Source organism: Pelodiscus sinensis, chromosome 12 (genome assembly GCF_049634645.1).
Source record: "Pelodiscus sinensis isolate JC-2024 chromosome 12, ASM4963464v1, whole genome shotgun sequence".
Taxonomy (NCBI): Eukaryota; Metazoa; Chordata; order Testudines; family Trionychidae; genus Pelodiscus; species Pelodiscus sinensis.
Window position 1 is genome coordinate 10,843,732 of NC_134722.1, and position 19,260 is coordinate 10,862,991.

General features: G+C 41.1%; 1 protein-coding gene across 2 annotated transcripts in view; it reads right to left on the bottom strand.

The window, feature by feature from the left end:
* Positions 1 to 19,260, bottom strand: part of PLCG2 (phospholipase C gamma 2) — a 99,114-nt gene that overhangs the window by 8,048 nt on the left and 71,806 nt on the right. Inside the window, exons 23-31 of one of the 2 annotated variants that reach the window (XM_075939997.1) lie at positions 18,489 to 18,585; positions 17,370 to 17,436; positions 16,944 to 17,101; positions 12,059 to 12,161; positions 10,534 to 10,743; positions 9,291 to 9,436; positions 6,066 to 6,180; positions 4,146 to 4,313; positions 3,170 to 3,258 (exon numbers count right to left, since the gene is read on the bottom strand). In XM_075939997.1, the coding sequence (XP_075796112.1) occupies positions 3,170 to 3,258; positions 4,146 to 4,313; positions 6,066 to 6,180; positions 9,291 to 9,436; positions 10,534 to 10,743; positions 12,059 to 12,161; positions 16,944 to 17,101; positions 17,370 to 17,436; positions 18,489 to 18,585 (1,153 nt within the window). Of the gene's footprint in view, positions 1 to 3,169; positions 3,259 to 4,145; positions 4,314 to 6,065; positions 6,181 to 9,290; positions 9,437 to 10,533; positions 10,744 to 12,058; positions 12,162 to 16,943; positions 17,102 to 17,369; positions 17,437 to 18,488; positions 18,586 to 19,260 lie in introns of those variants that run through there. The other variant, XR_012906659.1, reaches the window with a different exon arrangement.

Here is a 19,260-nt window from a genome sequence, read left to right on the forward strand (position 1 = left end):
GCTCTCATTTGTTCTAACAAATAATTGTATCCACCAATGCTAATTTCAGAAGTGTCCACTTTAATCTGTATGTTACAAACACAAGTACTAGCTAAACTGACTGTAATCCGAGAATGCTTCAAAAACAGTCAAACATTTTCTCAGCAAGTAAATCAAATTTGCAAGCAAATAAGACATGCTTCTAAATTTTAAAACTTTCTTAATACACTTGCCTTTCTAGAATATACTGAAATATTCCAGGTAATTTCAGTAGGAATTGGATATGGGCTGACATGACAATTTATACACCTTTACATTTTTGCATCTCTCTGTCTCAACAAATTTCAAAACCATCTGCAAGCCCTTTCATAATTTTACATTTTCTTTCCAAGTGTATGCAGATGGGCTTTCTGAATAAACAGACCTGTTATTAAATTATAACATTTTATGGAGGAATTTTTTTAAGCAGCCTAACAGATGGACAAGGTCTTGATCTTTTTTATGATACTTCTAAATTTGTTTGGCAAAGGTTCTAAAAGTTTTATGACCGTGACAAGTCTTTGTTCACTACAGGCTGTCAAAAAATCTTCAAAATGTCTCCAAACACTGCATCATCACCTTGATGTTTCATCATTGTAAATAGACATTTCCACTACATCTTAATTTTGGCTTAAGCAGTATGTGGGGGTGCAGAAGGCAGGAACCTGCCCGAGGCTGCCACTGGATAGCTGGCTGGGAACAGCCTAGGTAAGTGCCTCCCTGCCAAAGTCTGCACTTGGCACCCTGCCTCCTCCCTCCCAACTCCCTGCCCCAGTTCACAAATCAAACCCTCTGCACCCCCTCCTACACCCATACCCTTCCCAGACTCTGCACCCTAAACCCCTGCCCCAAGTGGCAAGTCTCTTCCAGATCGCACCCCCCTCTTCCAAGTCAGAGTCATCTTCTGCACCCCAATCCCTTGTCCTAGGTCACAATCCAAATCCCTGCAACCATAGGTCACAATCCGCTCTGAGACCCTGCATCCCCTCCTACAGGTTAGAATACTATTCTGCACCCATGCCCGCTCCTGAACACTGCACCCCCTCCTGCAGTCCAATTCCCTTTCCCAGGTCCCAACCTTCATCCAAACTCTCTCCCAGACCCCATACTCCCTGCTGCACCTCAATCACCTACCCCAAGCTCCCTTTGGCACCCAACCCACATCTCAGACCCTGTACCCTCTCCAATGAAAAGTGCAGCCCCTGACCACTTACCACATTTTTGGAGTGCCCCCCCATCAAAAATTATTGCCCACCCCTGATCTATCCCTCTATGCAAGGCTCATCCCCATGGGATTTGAGCCCTTACATGTTTCAAAACTTTTAAAAAGATAGACATTATATTTATATGCATCAGTCTCATATTTTCCCCTTTTGTGGCCATTCACTTTTGGCCCCTTTCGTTCCATAGAACCTTTCCTTCCCCTTTATGATCCTGCATTCCCACGTTCTCATTTCCCTTCAGATCCCCTCACTGCAATTCCTCTTTACTCTCCCTTCTCCAGCAGGTAATGGAAAGCTACAATGTCTGCCAAGAAGCTGTGACAGGATTACATACAAGTCAGTGTGCAATGGCATCCCGTGAGACTTTCTACACAACGTGGAAGAGCTGGGATGGGAACTACCCTTTCCCAAAGCTGCTGCTTCACCAGGGAAACGGAGCAGGACTGTGAAAACAATCCTTTCCATTTCAGTGTCTATGTAGCTGCAGGGCTAAATCCCTCCAGAGACCTAATGACTTACTGTTGAGAAGCACACAGTGGTTTGCTATAAGAAATGCAATAACCTGATTCTGATGTCAGTTACAGAAGCCTCTGTCTAGAGTCACTCTATCAACTCTAGTGGGCTTACACCAATGTAAAGCAGAAACGGAGTATTTTTTCCTCTGAAATTTGCAGTATATGGGAGATCACGCCGGGGCCGTATCATCAAGCCTGGAGAATTGTGACTTGAGAATTTGGAGGGTGGAGAGTATGCTGACTAAACATGATTGCTGTAGTTTAAAGTACTGTAGCAACACCTTCAAGTGTCAATAATAATTGTTTATGGCTCACCCAGCTATCTGACTGATTCCATGACTGAGGATGTGTAATAATTGTTTTTCCAAGAAGGGGGTTAAGTGCAAACAAAATGTTAGTGGTTCAAACAGATGTGCTGTGAAGACTTAAATGAGTCAGCTTTATCTGCAGTGGGATCTAGCGCTGGGTCTCTGATTTTTTTCTGAAACACTGGCCATTACTGTCTTCACTTTTGCTCTTTGGAAAAGCTCTGTCCTTTTCCAGAGACTGATTCTAGAGGGAATATATTCTATCCTGAGTATCTATTGCCAAGTGAGATGTCAATATTACTGAGTTTCACCTTTAAGAGGGGCAAACTAGCTTGAGATAGACTCTTTGCTACTGCCGAAGAATTAAATTCTAGACACTTTCATTCCAATCAAGGAGGCCAGCAGCAGAGTTGCTGCATGAACAGACTGTTCTTAAAAAGTGAGAGACAACATCCCCACACAGTGAGCATCTGAAATCAGGTTAATAAACATTCAGGAACCAGTGTGAAAGACTTCAGGGCAGTGGCGATCAACCTGCAGTCCCTGGGCCGCATGCAGCCCATCGGGGATCTACATGTGGCACGCAAGACATAGTGTTTACTGTTACTAGGAGGAGGGTTGCCAGATTCTGCTGGTTTTTGACTATGTCGTTTTTTTCCTACCAATATCACTAAAGTGACACGCACGTAAAGCGACGGCATGTGAAGTGAGGCATGTGCTGACTGCACACCACATTGGCAGCAAGAGCCATGTGCTCCCTCTGCAAACAATCAGAGTGCTGCTATGGTTCAATCAGCACACCCCGCAAATACTAGGTACCCGTGTGCAGTAAGCAAAACTGCCCTTTTCTGGGAGACCGTTTTGGTTACGACAATCTTGCGGCCCACTCAGATGAAGGAGGCCACTCATGCAGCCCAAGGTCACTCATTCAGCCCACTCACTAGCGTAGGTTGCCCATTGCTGCTTTAGGGTCGTACGTCATCAGCCACAGGACAATAAGCTGAATTGTCACCTCTTGGTTACTACAAAGAGCTCACTGACACATTCCCTGGGTGTAGTGGAAGTGGTGACGAAAGTGTAACACAGGAAGTAGTTTTGCACTTACCAGAACTTGCTGCATTTCACAGAATACCAGGAGGGAAGCCAGCTCTATATCTTCACTGTAACCATTTTTGAGAGGAATTGACCTAAAACCTGGGGAGAGGATGCAGAGAGGTAATTAAAGCAAAGAAGGGAGGATTGCTTGGAATTGGGGACAAGCATGTAGGGGACTGGGAGGATCTTTCTACTCCACTCACTTGCTCCATCTTTTGAGCAGGCAAAGCTTTGAAATTTATAAAGAAGCAGCCAGCAGAGATGGAGTAATGAAGTTTTCCCAAAGCCTTGTTAATCATACCAGGCCTGGAGAAATCAGAAGTTAACTCAAGGGATGCCCACATTTTGATCTGCTAAAAAGCAAAAGCAGAACCCAAGATAGCAGAAGAGTCTAAAGAAGTGATCTCTCCAGAACTCATTCTGAGCACACAATCAAATTAACTAAATCACAGTAATCATTCCATAATCAAATCATGAGAAGGTAGGCACAAACACTGCAACACTGACACTGGTCCCTTTCCAGAATAAACCTGTAACTGGGTATTGAGGAGGCTGGAGAACATCAATCTTTTTTGTCTGACCCTCCTAATCCAGAGGGTCAGATTTAAATCCATCTGTTTCAGCCAAGAATGCAGGAACGGTCTTTACTTTCCACTGTGAAACCGACCATACTGCTATGGTATGTAGTTCCATACCCATTTTCTAGTTGCTGATACAACTTGATCTATGTAACTCTTTCTTATTGCGAAAAGAATGAAAAACAATTTGGTGGTAGGTGATTAATTTAAAAGATTATTTCCAATACACCTAACATCCTAGATCAGAGTGAGAGAATGGCATTTTCACCTTAAAGAAGCTATCTCCCAGGGTATCTTTTAGCAGGATGGCACTTTACTCCTTAAATTTTGAAACCAAATGCACATTACTGACAGATCTAAAGAGCATGTTTCTTGCTTAACCCAGTATGACACCCTATTGAGCTTTACCTGATTTGATTCCTTTTATGGGAAAAGTGGCATGTGCTAAGAAGTTGGGATCACTGAACATGTCTTCTTCATAAACAACAAAACGCAGAAATGCTAAGTTAGGATCATAAATTTCAAACTTCACTTGCTCCGGACAGGGTGCCCAAACTGGGTTAAGTCCATTGTCATCTGGAACAAAAGGAAAACTTTTGGGTTATGATGCAATCGCTCCCCTTTCGTGTACATACAAGTGTGTATATCCAAGGGCATATACTGGGATTAGACACAAAGACTGAAATTCCTTATCCCTCCTGTTTTTATATGCCCACTCAAGAAGTTCTTGGGGGAAAGGGGAAAAATTGATTTAAAAAAAACACCTAGATTTAAATACATTTGCTCATATTTAAAATATTTATATAAAAAACTTCCCAGGAGATCTATTTTTAAAAGGTGAACTGCTTGCCAGGCAGTATTGAAAAACAAGCCCTAGGTCTTGAGCATAAAAACAGACACTAGCGTGAAATATACTAAGTAGACGGATATGAAACTATCTAGTTTGCATACCCATTGCAGAAGTTTTTTGGGGTCATCTGCATGTGTTCTGGTGGCTGAAAATCTGGTTTTGAAGGTTGATCACCAGTTCAATATATAAAGATCAAACTACTCTCCTATGGGGAATACTGTGGTTTCCCTAGAGGTGCTGCTCCCTACTGAACATTCTGCATTCATTCCACTCGCCGAGTTCTGCAGTGTGGATAACTAGAAATAAGGTTTTATCTGTCCCAGAGAAGCATCAATGCCTCTGAAAATGTCAAATCAGGCAATAAAATAGACAGCTAATCAGATGGCTTAAAGTAAGAAAAAACATAAAGAAGCAGCAGCCTCACATTTAAATCCTTACCCCCATTGGACTTTGGGCGAAAATGTCCCACACAGATACAGGTATTAAATGAACTTCATTTGCACACACAGCTCCCATTCTCAAGGGGATATTTCCTTGATATTGTTGGGTTCTGGATCAAGATGATAGGGCTTTGCATTCTCTATTGCTGTACTACCACATTTCTTGTCCAATATATATCCAAAGAAATTATCTAATATTTGAACTCAAACCTAAATAATAATAGTCTCATGACCTTAGAACTTTTCTGCTTGAAGTGCCCCTTCAGAAAGAGACATGGTCGGTTAGGGAATATCTTTTATTGGACCAACTTCTGCTGTTGAAAACCACAAGCTTTCAAATTACACAGAGCCTGGAACACCACATAGAGCATCTTCGGAGATGCCTTCAACTTACCAAGCAATTTTAAAATATGGAAATTACAAATAGCCAGAAACTTAACAGAAATGAAGTTTATTGTGAACCTAACACTTGCATGTTTCTTTGCCTAAATTTGACACATAGTGAAGGTTCTAAAATTAACTGGGCCTGGGGCAAGCTCTAGAGTACTAATCCATGCATCATCACTTAAGAGCAATAAAGCTTCCTTATGCTCTTATCCTTCTGGTATACAATGTTTCTAAATTACAGATAAAGGAAAAGATTATGTCACAGAGGTCATGGATTCTGGGACTTGCAGAGATCTCCATGAGATTTTCTGCTTCAGCCCTACAGTGACAGGCATGAGGTACTAGATTCCCCCCCTCTCCGCCCAGAAAGGCTCCCCCGTCCCATTTTCTTCCCAGTCCTACCTCCGTCAAACCCCCTCTTCATTATTTCTAGTAAAAGTCAGACAAGCCATGGGCTTCTGTGAATTTTTGTTCATTAACTTTTATTAAAATAACCACAACAAAATATTAACCTTTGTTATAGATATCATGCATGATAATAGTTTTAATGTTTGTTATAAATATCGTGTAAGATGAAAGTCCCCTATCAATTTTATTTAGTACACTGGAAGTGTAACTCTACTCCACCCAGAAGGTTGTGCAGATACTCACTCACAACAGTTGTCTTGAACTTGCTATTATCACATTCAGCCCCACAAATTTCCACCTCTACAAATGGACAGGCAATGCTTCTGCCAGGTTTAGGCAGATGGCGAGCACCTAAAACCTATAAAGGGACAATAGATTATACCAATATTTGAAAAGGAAACTTGGCATTTTAATTTATGTACTGCTACTGGACTACAGAACTATTAAACAGTGCCACTGAAAAAGACTATTTTTTTCTCAAATAGTCCACAAGAAAACACACACATGCAATTTCTCTCCAATATATTATACAGAGATACATAATCTGTTTATGTGTGTGTATATAGAAATAGCATAGAATCATAGAACACTAGAGCTGGAAGGGACCTTCAGAGGTCACCAAGTCCAGTCTCCTGCCCTCACGACAGGACCAAGCACCATTCTAGATCATCCCTGATAGATGTCTATATAATCTGCTCTTAAATATCTCCAGAGATGGAAATTCCACATCCTCCCTAGGCAATTTATTCCAGTGTTTAACCACCCTGACAATTAGGAAGTTTTTCCTAATGTCCAACCTAAACCTTCCTTGCTGCAGTTTAAGCCCATTGCTTCCTGTCCTATCATCAGATGCCAAGGAGAACAATTGTACTCCCTCCTCCTTGTAACACTCTTTTAATTACTTGAAAGCTGTTATCATGTCCCTTCTCAGTCTTCTCTTTTCCAAAGTAAACAAACCCAGTTCTTTCAGTCTTCCATCATTCATAGGTCATGTTTCCTATACCTTTCATCAATACGATGTTTTGCCCATGTGAAAAAAAAAAACCTCTTAGCACCCTTCCATTAAGAAGATCTAGCACCTGTACGCTTCCAAGCAGTGACTTGACATTTGTTATGGGGTTGCCCTGATGACAGGGAAGTGCCCACTGACATGCCCGTGAAAATACATGCAAATCTATCCAACTTTTAAGCCTCCAGGGGAAAAAGAATCACATATCCTCAATTAAATTCTCCAGTGATTCTGTCTGTACTGGGCAAGCTCCATGCCTAGCAACCAGACTGTGCATGTGCCTTCCCTACAGAGCGAGCAAAGGGTTGCAGGACTTTACTTGCAATGGCTCTTCCCAGCTGCTGAGGACCACTGTGGTACCAGAAACAGAAACTGAGAGCAGGGAGGCTGTACTTCCAGTGCTCTTGATACTCTCCTGCAGGTAACGTGAGGTAGGAGCGGGACGATGCCTGACTCAAATACAGAGGAATGAAAAGTGGATTAAGGGAAAGAGAGGGTGAATGATGTTCTGAGAATGAATCAGCATTCTTGTAGTGAAAGAGGTGGCTCTCAGTAGCTCTCCTGCCTCAATTATTACACTCTTAAGGAATGAGATGAGGGACTGCAGGAACAGAAAGGTCTCGTGGTTAAGGAAACTGAGTGTCATTCTAGGTAATTGGATTCTATACCTTCCTGTGCCACTGAGTGTCTACGTGATTCTAAGCAAGTCAAATGCAATCACAGTTGGCCACTAATTGGGTGTTCTTCATTTTCTCCATGATCAACAGGAGAATGCTTGGGGTTTGATTTGCAAAAGTGCTGAGTGCTCACAACTGCAACTGATTTGACTGGAACTGTGCTTTGGGAATATGAAGTGCCATAAAATTCTCAGTATTCTGACAAATCAGGGCCTAGGTGTCTCAAGATTGACACTCAAGTCAGTGGATCCTTTTGACAATCCTGACCTTAATCTCTGTGCTTCAGTTCCCCTACCTAAATTCACAAGGGAGTTGAGAGGATTAATTCACGTTTGTGAGCCCTCAGCTACCATGATGAAAACACTTCAGAAACACCTAAAAGGAAATTAACAAGTCTGTTTTCAGTATAGGGTTTGTATGGTACATGCTAATAAGACCTGGGGTCACATACTGAATGAAAAGGGGGAAATGAACATTGAATAAATACCCATTCATTGAATGAGGTGAGATTCAGTGGGGGGAAACAGTATGTGACTATATAATTTAAGACAGTACCACAATGTATAAACACAAAGGGGCTGAGTCAGACTTGCACAGGCCAACTTAATTCTGGCCTGATTTGTGTGTGGTTGACTTTTGTTCAAAGCAGCTTTTCTATGCAATATATAGATACATGCACAAACACGTTTCTCTTTCTTATCTTTCTTTCTCTCTTGCTGATAGCCATTCAATAGTCTGAATCAAATTTCAGTGCCCCTCTCCCTAAAAATGACAAAGTGGACCTCCATTCTTGCAAGCAAAAATAACTGCAGGTGTAATCTGGCATGAGCAATTATTTGTGCCAAGAGTTCTGGTGACTTATACAGGCTGATCAATGCATGCACTTGTAAATCAATGGCAAACATCAGAATCACCTAAATCATGAGCATAAATAATTATGGGTGCAAAAAATGTGTCTGCAAAAATGAGGGACAGCGAATGAAAATCCAGCTCTGTACACCACACTCTCACAGAACATACAGAAGACTCCTCACTTCAATTGCCACTGTTCGATTCTCATGATGATCGGATAATAGCCTTTTGTATTCTTTTAGCCTTTCCTATGTTTCTTAAAAAGCGTTTGTTCTTTTGTTTTACTTTTACAACTCGTGTCTGCGTTCAAACTGTAGTGAGAAGTGTATTTGTTCCTTACCAACATTTTTCATAAAACATATGCTATTTTGGAAGACATCTCTGTTGCTGAATAGCAGCTGAGAACACAAACAAGTTCAATTTACAGATGGTGCCAGGACCCACTATAGTGTAATTTTCAAACAATAAACTCTTTCTCTTCATAAAAAATAACATTCTGACATGATGGAGTGTAGCAAAATAGCCACATTTTCTCCTATTGTGTTCTGGCTTAGTTTCTTTTTTTCCATTATAAAAACCTATTTCATTCAAATTGGAAACCTGTTGAACTAATAAATCTGTTGCTAACCAGTCTCTAATTGGATCTTTCTAATGAGGACTACAGTGGAGGTCAATGCAAGTTGATGTGATTTTTAATAGTCACCATATACATTCCATTTTTTGGTTCTATATTAATTGATATGACAAAGAGAAATGTATTTAATTTAATGGAAAATGGCAGAATTAGTTTTATTTTTAAATACTGGCATTTAAATAAAGTATGTTTTGGCAATTTGTCACAGCTCCTGCTCTGAAAATATAATAGTTTTATTTTTAGTCATATGGACCTTTATTGCTTATAAAAATATATTTACAAAAGAAAAGATTTACCCTCACTGTCAAAATCATCTGCAATTTCCTCTTTGATTCACTTGGCATAGGGTCATAGTCCTCGTTTCTCATGTTTTCTGGCTGCAAAATGTATCCAGTCCGTCCATTAAGTGAAAACAAGGCATGGTTTATTTGCACGTATTTATCTGGGGAGAGAATGAGATAGCCATGATAGTACAGTTTCCCATTTTATTTAATCCAAAAGGTTGACAAAGTATCCCTTTGATGGCTCCAGAGTGTCATTCCCACTAATGTTTCACTTCAGTAATTAGAACGATTAGCCTAGAGAAAATTCTGTCAAACCAGAAATGTTGGGAATTTTCAGTTCACACACATTTTCACTCGTCAGTGAACAGGTTAAAATATCTATTCAGTAATAAACACAAGCTGATATCTAGAGCTGTGCAGAGAGAAGAAGCTCCTTTCCAAAAAACATGTTAAGATTTTGAAAAGGAACAAAAACTAATTTCAAAATTTCCCATTGGAAGAAAATTACTGGTTTTTTTTTCCAGGAGAACAAAACATTTCATTTTGACAAAATTGAAACATTTTGTTTAGACTGTGGCCTTTAAAAAAAAATTCTGACCATACGAAATTAAGAAACAAAATGACAAGTGATCTCAAAATGAAAAAAAATACGTACTCCATATCCAAAAATGTAGAAACAAGAAATCAAATTCTTGTGCACCTCACATGATTTCATGAAATGTGTCAATTTCAATGTAACTGTGCATTCTGACAGAATGTGGTTCCATCACAGTTTCTCCAACCAGCTCTTCTAATAGCTCTTGATCATTAAATGGAATTACTGTCAATACAGCTCCACAAAATGCGGTCTAGTAGATTGTCAGCTGCTCTTAATTAGTATCACTATCAAAATCAGTGGAGTTATGCATTTATACCAGCTGATGTTGTGGCCATACTGCCTGGTCCAACACCCTTTACAAAGTAAAGAGACAGACTCCAGGATTTCAAGGGAGTTGGATCAGGTTGCACAAGTAAATTCTACAGGATGGCTGGAGATTAATTTTCTGGGATTTATCCTTGTAGCCAATCCACAAAGTCACAAGCAAACATCTACTTTCAATCCTCTCAGGCACTCACATTCCTTTTTCCATTTAGTAAGATACCTTGGAAAGGAGAGTCATAGTGATCATGACTGGGGACAGATTAGAGGGGGAAATTTATAATAATCAATGGAAAGAATGAAAGACAATTAGGCTCCTCTTCACAAGAATGTTACCTGGGGTCTGGAAATTAAGAGACACCATCTGGGCACCACAAAACCAGAGGCGAAACGGGTCATAATTGGATGAGTCAACCCTCTGTCCTTTAGGGTATACTCGCGTCAGTCCCTTTTGGTTGTACTTCAGCAGCTCACCAGGCTTCTGCTTGACAACACTTTCAGCCTTGGTTTCCACAAAAGACCGGATTTCTCTGAAATCAGGATTGTCTACATGGGGTGAGGGGGGAGGGAAGGGGAAAAAAGGGAAAAGAAACCACCATTTATTCTCCATTTCCACTGGAGTTTTGCTTTACCTCATCCTTTAACACAAATTGACTGTTAGTTAATGCACACACCGCAAACTGGCTGAACGTCAAGTCTGAAAATTAAAATAACCTGTCTGCCTGACAAGTCCTCTAATCGCTCATTGTGGGGGGACTGGATGAAGGCTACAGTGTTGTTCTCATCCCATCACTACTAATAAAGCTCCTTTGAGCACGGCAGCACATTTTTAAATAAGACATCCTTTCCTATGTGTGAGTGGGGGGGATGGAGGGCAAGCCATGGTTAACAACGCCTCCGACAATGATTGCAATTGTAGTGTCTATCTACACTGATGGTTTACTGCAAGCATTCGCAAAGAATCTTAAGCAGGAAGAGGATACTTGTTTGGTACTCCATGGATCTAGTTTCAATGACCAAAAGCCAGCAAGTAATCAATTTCAGCCTCAATCCAGGAATTTTTACTGATATTTCACCCCATTCTCATTTACACTCAGACATCTTCACATTATTTCCAGGAGCTTCCAGGGGGCTCCTTGTAAATGACAAGCAGGCTCTCATAGTAAAATATTACAAAGTATAAAGCAAGTCGATTTTAAGGTTGAGTTTTTTCACAAATCACAAAATAACTCATTCAGAGCCTTTTCTCATCTTCTAAAACGAAAGGAGCCAAGTGTGCATGTTGATTTCTGGTCAGCTTCACTATCAGTGTTACACTGGAAGAGTGGCTTGAATAGGCCAAGTGGAAATTTGCCACTGCTCCAGAGTGTATCTCTCTGACATCTTCAATTATAAAAGACAATGTCATTACTTCACTCCATCAACAGACACTAGAGCTTCCTACTCTTTGTCACTGTCATTTCATGAACATTAGTAATGTAGCATACGGAAAAGAAAAATCTGAATGAATCATTTCCAAGTCATTCTCGTCTCCTCAGAGCGTTCCTTCCTTCTTTATGATCTCTTCTCTCTCTCCTTTCAGTAGTATGTTCCGTATTTAATCCTAGACTTAAGCCTTGACAAGTTGAGATGCATGCTCAAAACAATTCTGATAATTCACTAGAGTTCACCTGACATTTTATCATTTGAATATTGTAAAGCTCGCTCCAGTGTGTCACTGAAAACCCTGCATGTCTGAGGCTGAATTGTCCCAGTGTAGAAAGCAGGTATTTTATTTTCCGTTCTAAAATTTCAAGTGTTTCTTTGAACAGGATTGGCATGCAAACAGACAACGTGACATTTATTATTAAAAATAAATCACCTAAATTGTCCTTGGATTTGCTTGTTGGTTTACAGTAGATTACCAAGTCAGATAATTCAATGGCAATTAATTGATTCTTTTCCCAGTACTTCCTCCTATTCTCCTGTTTCAGATTAAAAAAATATTTTAGATTGCATATACGAAGAACACGAAGGCACAATAAACAATAAACTAAATTATCTAAAGGGAGGATAATTATGTTAAAACATTCCTTGCTCCCTGATTTCATATTTAACACTTCACAAACATACTTGGATAGGACAAATTTGGGGCTTCTGTTTTTCAGGGTATATTAATATAATTTTGGGGGCTCATTTTTAGCAATATTTGAATTGTATGTTGATTTCCAGTAACTGGGGATTTTGGGGTCTCTATTTTGTACTGTAATGTATATACAGTAGTATATACTGAAACCTGTCATCTCTTTGTAATGTTCCTTAAGGCATTTTAACGTAGTGATGTTTCAGACAGCACTACATTAAAGCACATTAGGGAACCTATAGGCTGTGTCTACACTGGGCCACTTATTCCGGAAAATCAGCCGCTTTTCCGGAATAAGCTGCGAGCTGTCTACACTGGCCCTTGAATTTCCGGAAAAGCAACGATACTCTACTGTACAAAATCAGCCGCTATTCCGGAAAAACTATTCTGCTCCCGCTCGGGCATAAGTCCTTATTCCGGAACACTGTTCTGGAAAAGGGCCAGTGTAGACAGCCCAGTAGTCTTTTCCGGAAAAAAGCCCCGATCGCGAAAATGGCGATCAGGGCTCTTTTCCGGAAAAGCGCGTCTACATTGGCCACAGATGCTTTTCTGGAAAAGGGGCTTTTCCGGAAAAGCAGCCTGCCAATGTAGACGCTCCTTTTCCAGAAAAACTGAAAACGGAATAATATTCCGTTTTAAGCAGTTCCTGAAATTCATGCCAGTGTAGACACAGGCATACTGTACTGCACACCAGCAGGGTCTACATAGACCAATTAATGCCCAACACATTATTGTGCTTTAGAAATCATACCCCTGTAGTCCTCATTATTGCTCTGTGTGGACAAACACTTAGATGCAGTTTATCCAGTTCTTACTAGATTAAAAAATTCTATTTCATTTTTAATGGGGGAGTGTTGACTGAAATCTAAATCCAGAGGCCCAACACACATTTAAGTCCCAATTCAAGAAAGCAGTTAAGTATGTCTTAAAAACCTGAGTTTTAAAAGGCTGCTACTCACTGTTGTGGTTTAAGTATCATTTTCAAAAGGGATTTAGGCACTTAGCTGTCAAAATCCCATTGACAGTCAATAAGATTTTCACTCCTAAGTATCTAATAGGGATGTCAGATATTGGGTAATAGAATAGCTGAGTAACTACATAAAACATCATCAATCACTTCACTACTCTATAGTCTCCAGGTGCAGGGGCAGCAGCCAGTGCGCTCCAGCTACACTCCGGGGAACCCCCTGCTACTCCACGCTGCTGCTGTACCAGAGGCAGCAGCGCGTGGTGCCAGGCAGGAGCTGAACTGTGAGAAAAGTCAGTTTAAAAATCAACTCCCTGTGCAGACCAGCTTATCAATCCATCGTATACTCAACTACTCATTTACATCCCTAGCATCTAAATTACTTTTTAAAAAGAGACTTGGACATTGTAAAGTGGAGTGCAGCAACTGCCTCAATACCTTTAAAAATCTGGCTCTAAGCACTTTCCTGAATAGGAATCATATAAACCTGGCAGTTGAATTACTGTTTTTAATATAGATATATATAAATCTAGCTAAATTCTTAACTCAAAACATCATATCAATGCACAGACCAAAGAACAATGCAAAGCATCATGAAGTTTATCTCCACTTATTTATCATCTAAATCAGGATTAAGTGCCTCTAGTGACTCCCCCAAGGATGTCATGCAGTTGCCTCCAAATGCACAGCCCAGTGCTCCAGCAGTTCACTTTTTGCAAAGCAAGCCAGCATTTCCAGCAGGTACAAAAAATAACATAAGAGTTAACTGAAACATCCACAATCTACTGCAAGGCTAGGGGTTTAACTCTTGGTGCTGTGGGATCTGATTGAGAGCACCTGCAAACCTATTCAAATGAGAGTAGGGAAGCCAGGCCACTCCTCACTTTGGCAGGCACTTGGTCGAGATTTATAAGCCACTGAAGTCAATGAGAGCCCTGCATTAAGTGAAGGCAGAATTTGGCAGAAGGTGATCAAAATTACAAAAGACACAAAAAGTGATTGCAGGCAGAAGGTATAAATGGAGTCGCATACTGAACAGTTACTAGCTTCAGGACAAAAGGTGATAAAGCAGAAGGAAACAGGAAATCTCCAAAAGAAATTCTCACAACAGCAGGAGGAGGGAGGAAAACAGGAGCTGCAGAGAGACGTTTTTCCAGAAGCAGTCACCAGACCAGAGAGCGGGTGCTGTGGTCTAGGAAAAGCAAAGAGGGGATTTAGGATTATGAACTGACATCATCTTGGACAAATGCAGATATGAGCTATTGCCTCTTTGTAATACCCACTGCCCACTGCAATGTAACATCTTAATAGCCGTGCAACCTTCACTTGTAAGCAGTGAATGCTTTCATGAAAAGGAGTAGTTCCAGGTGCTGTAAGCTCATTCTCAGAAGTACACTTCTATGGACAGCTAAACAGAAATCAATACCAACAGGAATGGACCACTCCTTGGAGTGTGGTTATTGCCATTATAAAACAGGGATGACAAAGTGGATAAAGCTCCAAGTTGAAATCTCATCATTTCACTGCTCAAGTGTAGGGCCCTAGCCTATTCACGGTCCATTTTAGTCAACTTCACACCCATGAGATTTTAAAAATGGAAATGTTGTGAGTTCAGCTATTTAAATTACAATTTCGTTGTGCTGTAATTGTAAGGGTCCTGACCCAGAAGGAGTTGTTGGGAGAGGGTCATAGGTTATTGTAAGGGAGGGGTTGTGATGCTGCTACTCTTGTGCACTGCTGCTACTGGCAGCGCTCCCTTCAGAGCTGCATGGCCAGAGCACAGTGGCTGCTCACTGGGAGCCTCGTTCTCAAGGCAGAGCAATCGCCAGCACAGCAAAGTAGTAAAGGTGGCATATTGCCCCGCTTACTTCTGTGCTGCTACTGGCAAAGCACTGCCTTCAGAGCTGGTGCCTAACCAACAACTGCTGCTCTCCAGCCATCCAGTTCACTTGGAATACTGCAAAATAACCTGCAACTCCCTTTTAGGTCAGGACCCCCAAGTTGAGAAACGCTGGTCTCCCTCCTCGCCCTCCATGAAGTCTGCACAGTACATAGTAAAAGTGCACACAAAAAGGCCAGATTTTAGAGGGGGAAGGCCAGATTTCACATTCTGTGATGCATTTTTCATGGCTGTGAATTTGACAGGGCCCTCCTCATGCATAGCACACACCTCCCAATGCATAATGATAAAATCTTTATATCCCATCATACTGACATGTTGTCCCTCTTTGTACTGTACATCTCGACCCTTGCAAAGTGTACATTGCTGCCTACTCAATGAGCTTTAAAGTGGTAATCCAGTGGCAAACCATGAGTGTCCCATTGGCAGGAGAGGACGTTAGAACTAGGGAGCTATTAAATGCTTCTCTGACGGCAAAAGGATGAGAAAACTGCCTCTTAAAGGGCTGCTAATACATCTGAAAAAATATTCTATTTAGAGACATTTCTACTGGATCATGTTTTCCTTCCCCACATTTTTATAACCTACTGTAATGCCACAGGCATGAAAACAGAGCATTTCTTTCATAACAAATCAACAGCTCCTGCTGCTTCCTCCCTAGCTGAAGTGACAGCTCTCTGCTTGTGACATCAAGTAAGTTTGCTGTAGTTGTAGATATAATTCTGTGGACACAAAGCAAACCATGAAGACCTCAGCTGAGGGATAAGCAGTAGGAGCCAATAAAATGAAAAGAAACACAGATCATTGTCATTCAAATCACACAAGGAATAATAAAAAAAGAGGAGGAGGAATGCAGAAAACAGGATATCTAAGTAAAGTTGCTCCTTTGCGTGTTCTCAATGGGTCAAAGGCTTTTTACATACTAGAAAGGTAAAGAGGAGAGAAAAAGAGAACAGCCAAAGGGAAGGGTTATGGAGCATCAGTGGCAGGCTCTGCAGAATGTCCTACCCTGTCCTTCTGAAGAGGCAGAAAAGCCTCAATGATGGAGAAGCTGAAGTAGAGGGGAAATCATTCTGCTATCAGAGATCTGGAAAACACCCAGGTGAAGATAAAAAGAGGAATTCCATGCTGCAGGTTATTACTAGTCTGATATAATGAAGTTATTCACACACAAGTAGGAAAGTGTTTTATATATTCATTCACTGGAAAGCAGAGGTCAGAAGCAGGATTATGAAGAGGAGTTTGGGCAAAAGAGCTCACATAGCACATGCAGTAGTGGATTACTTTTCAAACTCGGTTCTCCACTGCCTTGTACCAAGCATGTCATATCTTACCCCTGTGCAAAGTGGATGTCAAACACTACCATTATAATTCTTTACTATTTCCTATCTACTTTGCCTAGTTGCACGCAACAACATGGAGTATAAAGCAGAGGAGACTCCAGCTGTCTACTTGAGAACTCTGCAGAACAAACTTTTGAAACTGATGGCTGATGTTCTGCAAACTATCCTGAAATGCCTGAAAGTTTAGGAAAGCAGATCCAGATTAGCAAGGTACCTTACTTTATGTAAATAGTCCCACTGAATTCAAACTGCTGAAATAAGTCCTATAAAATAAATATGCAAGAATTCATGTGTTCAGGCTTTAGTGAAGCTTGGGAAGCTTAAGTGGTTCTCAAACAGGCAAAGGCTCATTATTTCCTAATTTTATAACCATCCATTGGAAAATAAAACAAAACAATTATTTTCTCCTGGTACCTCTTCTGCAGTTTTCCATGTGATTTCCCTGATGCTTTGGTACCATTCAAACAGCTCTTCAACTGTATCGGTTGCAAATTCAACAGGAGGATCTTCTGGATTCCTGGGCTCCAGTAGGAAGACAAAAGCCTTATCGTGCTTCCCTTGTGGCATTTTCACTATTGGACAGACCAGTAATAACAGAGACATACTCAAATTTATCAACTCTTTTAGTCTTAAGTGCATGCTGGTTCAATGCAGTAGCCAGCCATACAGACTTTCACTATAAAACCTCTTGTCAGGCTGAATAGATGGCATCATCAGGCTGCATTATAGGCCATATAAACATAAGGAAGTTTCACAAAACTTTTCCTGCTCAATGAGAAACAGCCCAAATAAAGGAAGAAAACCTAAAACCTCTTGCTACAAGCTCCAGAGGCTACGTACCGACATTGTATGCATTGAGGACCAGTATGCCACGACACAAAGAGCCTAAGGGGTTGTCCTCGATAATCTGTGAAGAAACAATGTGTTTAATTTGATTCACTTAATCTTTTCCATTTTAATCAGCAGTCACAGGATGCATAACAAAAATGAAACACAGAGTTAACTGCTTATAACTGCCCACAATGTCGTGGAGAAACTGCTAAGGGCTCTGTTTAAAAAGTTCATTTTTAATGAGAGAATGTCTTATTATGGATGAAAGATGACTAGCAACACTGGCTAGGAATAATTCTTGTTCATCTGTGGGTCTTCAACGAGACCAGTTCCCTGTTTCCTAACTTGCAGACATGTACCACTTGAATTCAGAAATCAAATGCGTATTTTGACTGTTGCATTACAAAGCTACTATCCTGGCGTAATCGTTCCTTTTCTAAGCTTCCCTTTATACAATACTAAAAAGATCAAAATGTTCATATAAACTTCCCTAACACACTCCCTAGCCAACGCTGATCTGAGGGCTCATTGAACATTTTATTTTAAAAAACCAAAAGAATTTGTGCAATTTAACAACTGCCTACTCAGATTTTTGCTGTCATTTGTTAGATCAAATTGCTCTTTGTCCAAGACTCTGGAACAGATTTTCACATGCTTTTGGCAATCACAATTGGCTCAGTTACATACTGGGTAACAAGGTGTGAAAATAGCTAATTAGATGAATTTGTGCACCCCATATTCCCATTTGCGAAGACCACTGCAGTAACTATGTGGGCTAATTAGATGCATACGTGGGGCACATAATTGTTCCACACATCAATCTGAAAATCTGACTCTGTATGCTAGCACTACCGGCAACTGTTATGGCCTCCTTATAAATCCACTGGTCAACAACTCTCCCTAAACACTGTTCCATAATGAACAACCTGCCAAACACAGCTAGTGGCATCAAGCACAGAAGAGAATTGAGTCTGAAACAGCTCCAAGAAGAGCAAATAGTACTTTTCTACTCTGCACTAAGACTGAATCATGTACAACCTACAATTATAATCTCATGAATGAGAGAAACCAGCTCAAAGGGCAGCATCATACTAATGGAAGACATGAAACAAACCCTATAATCCTTACCTGGTTTTCAAGATCTGCCGAGTTATCATCCGACATGTCCTCAACGTAATTAGATGGAAAATACTGTTGGACTTTTTCTCCATAATCTCCTTTCCACCTGAAATTTAAAAAACAAAAAAGAGACACAACTGAAATCCTTCAAAACACGGGCCATCAATTAAACAACAATCCTCAAGAAGTTGGTCATTAATACCCAAGACCAGCTTGCACCTCCCTGGTCCAACACCCTTGGGACCTGACTAGTCTTGGACCAGGGAATTAGCCAGACCAGGGAAAGTCAATGCACCAGAGGCTCTGCTTTTCCTCTTTGGCTGCCCCACTGCCACCCAGGGCTCTGCTCTCCCTACGGGGTGGAGGTCTCTGCTTTTCCCCACAGCTCTGTTGCCACCTGGGGGTCCGCTTTTGCCCTGTGACTCTATTGCCACAGGGAGGGAGGCTCTGCGCTCCCCTCAACAGGTCCCACTGCCACCCAAGGCTCCACACTCCACCCGGTGGCTCTACTGCCTCTAAGGTCTCTCCCCACCGGCCCCCTTGCTGCCAGGGACTCCATGCTGTGTCGGGAGGCTCCACTGCCACCAAAGGCTCCGCTCTCTCAACCCCCTAGTCTGGCAATGCTCCTGGCCCCACAGGGCCACCCCAATGATGCAGGACCGGGGTGTTGCCAAACTAAGAGTTTCAACAAGAGGACATTAAATTCCCAAGCATTCAAATCAATATATAAGCCAGGTTGGAAAGAAACACAATTTAAAAGCACTTTGGTTTTCAAGAAGTG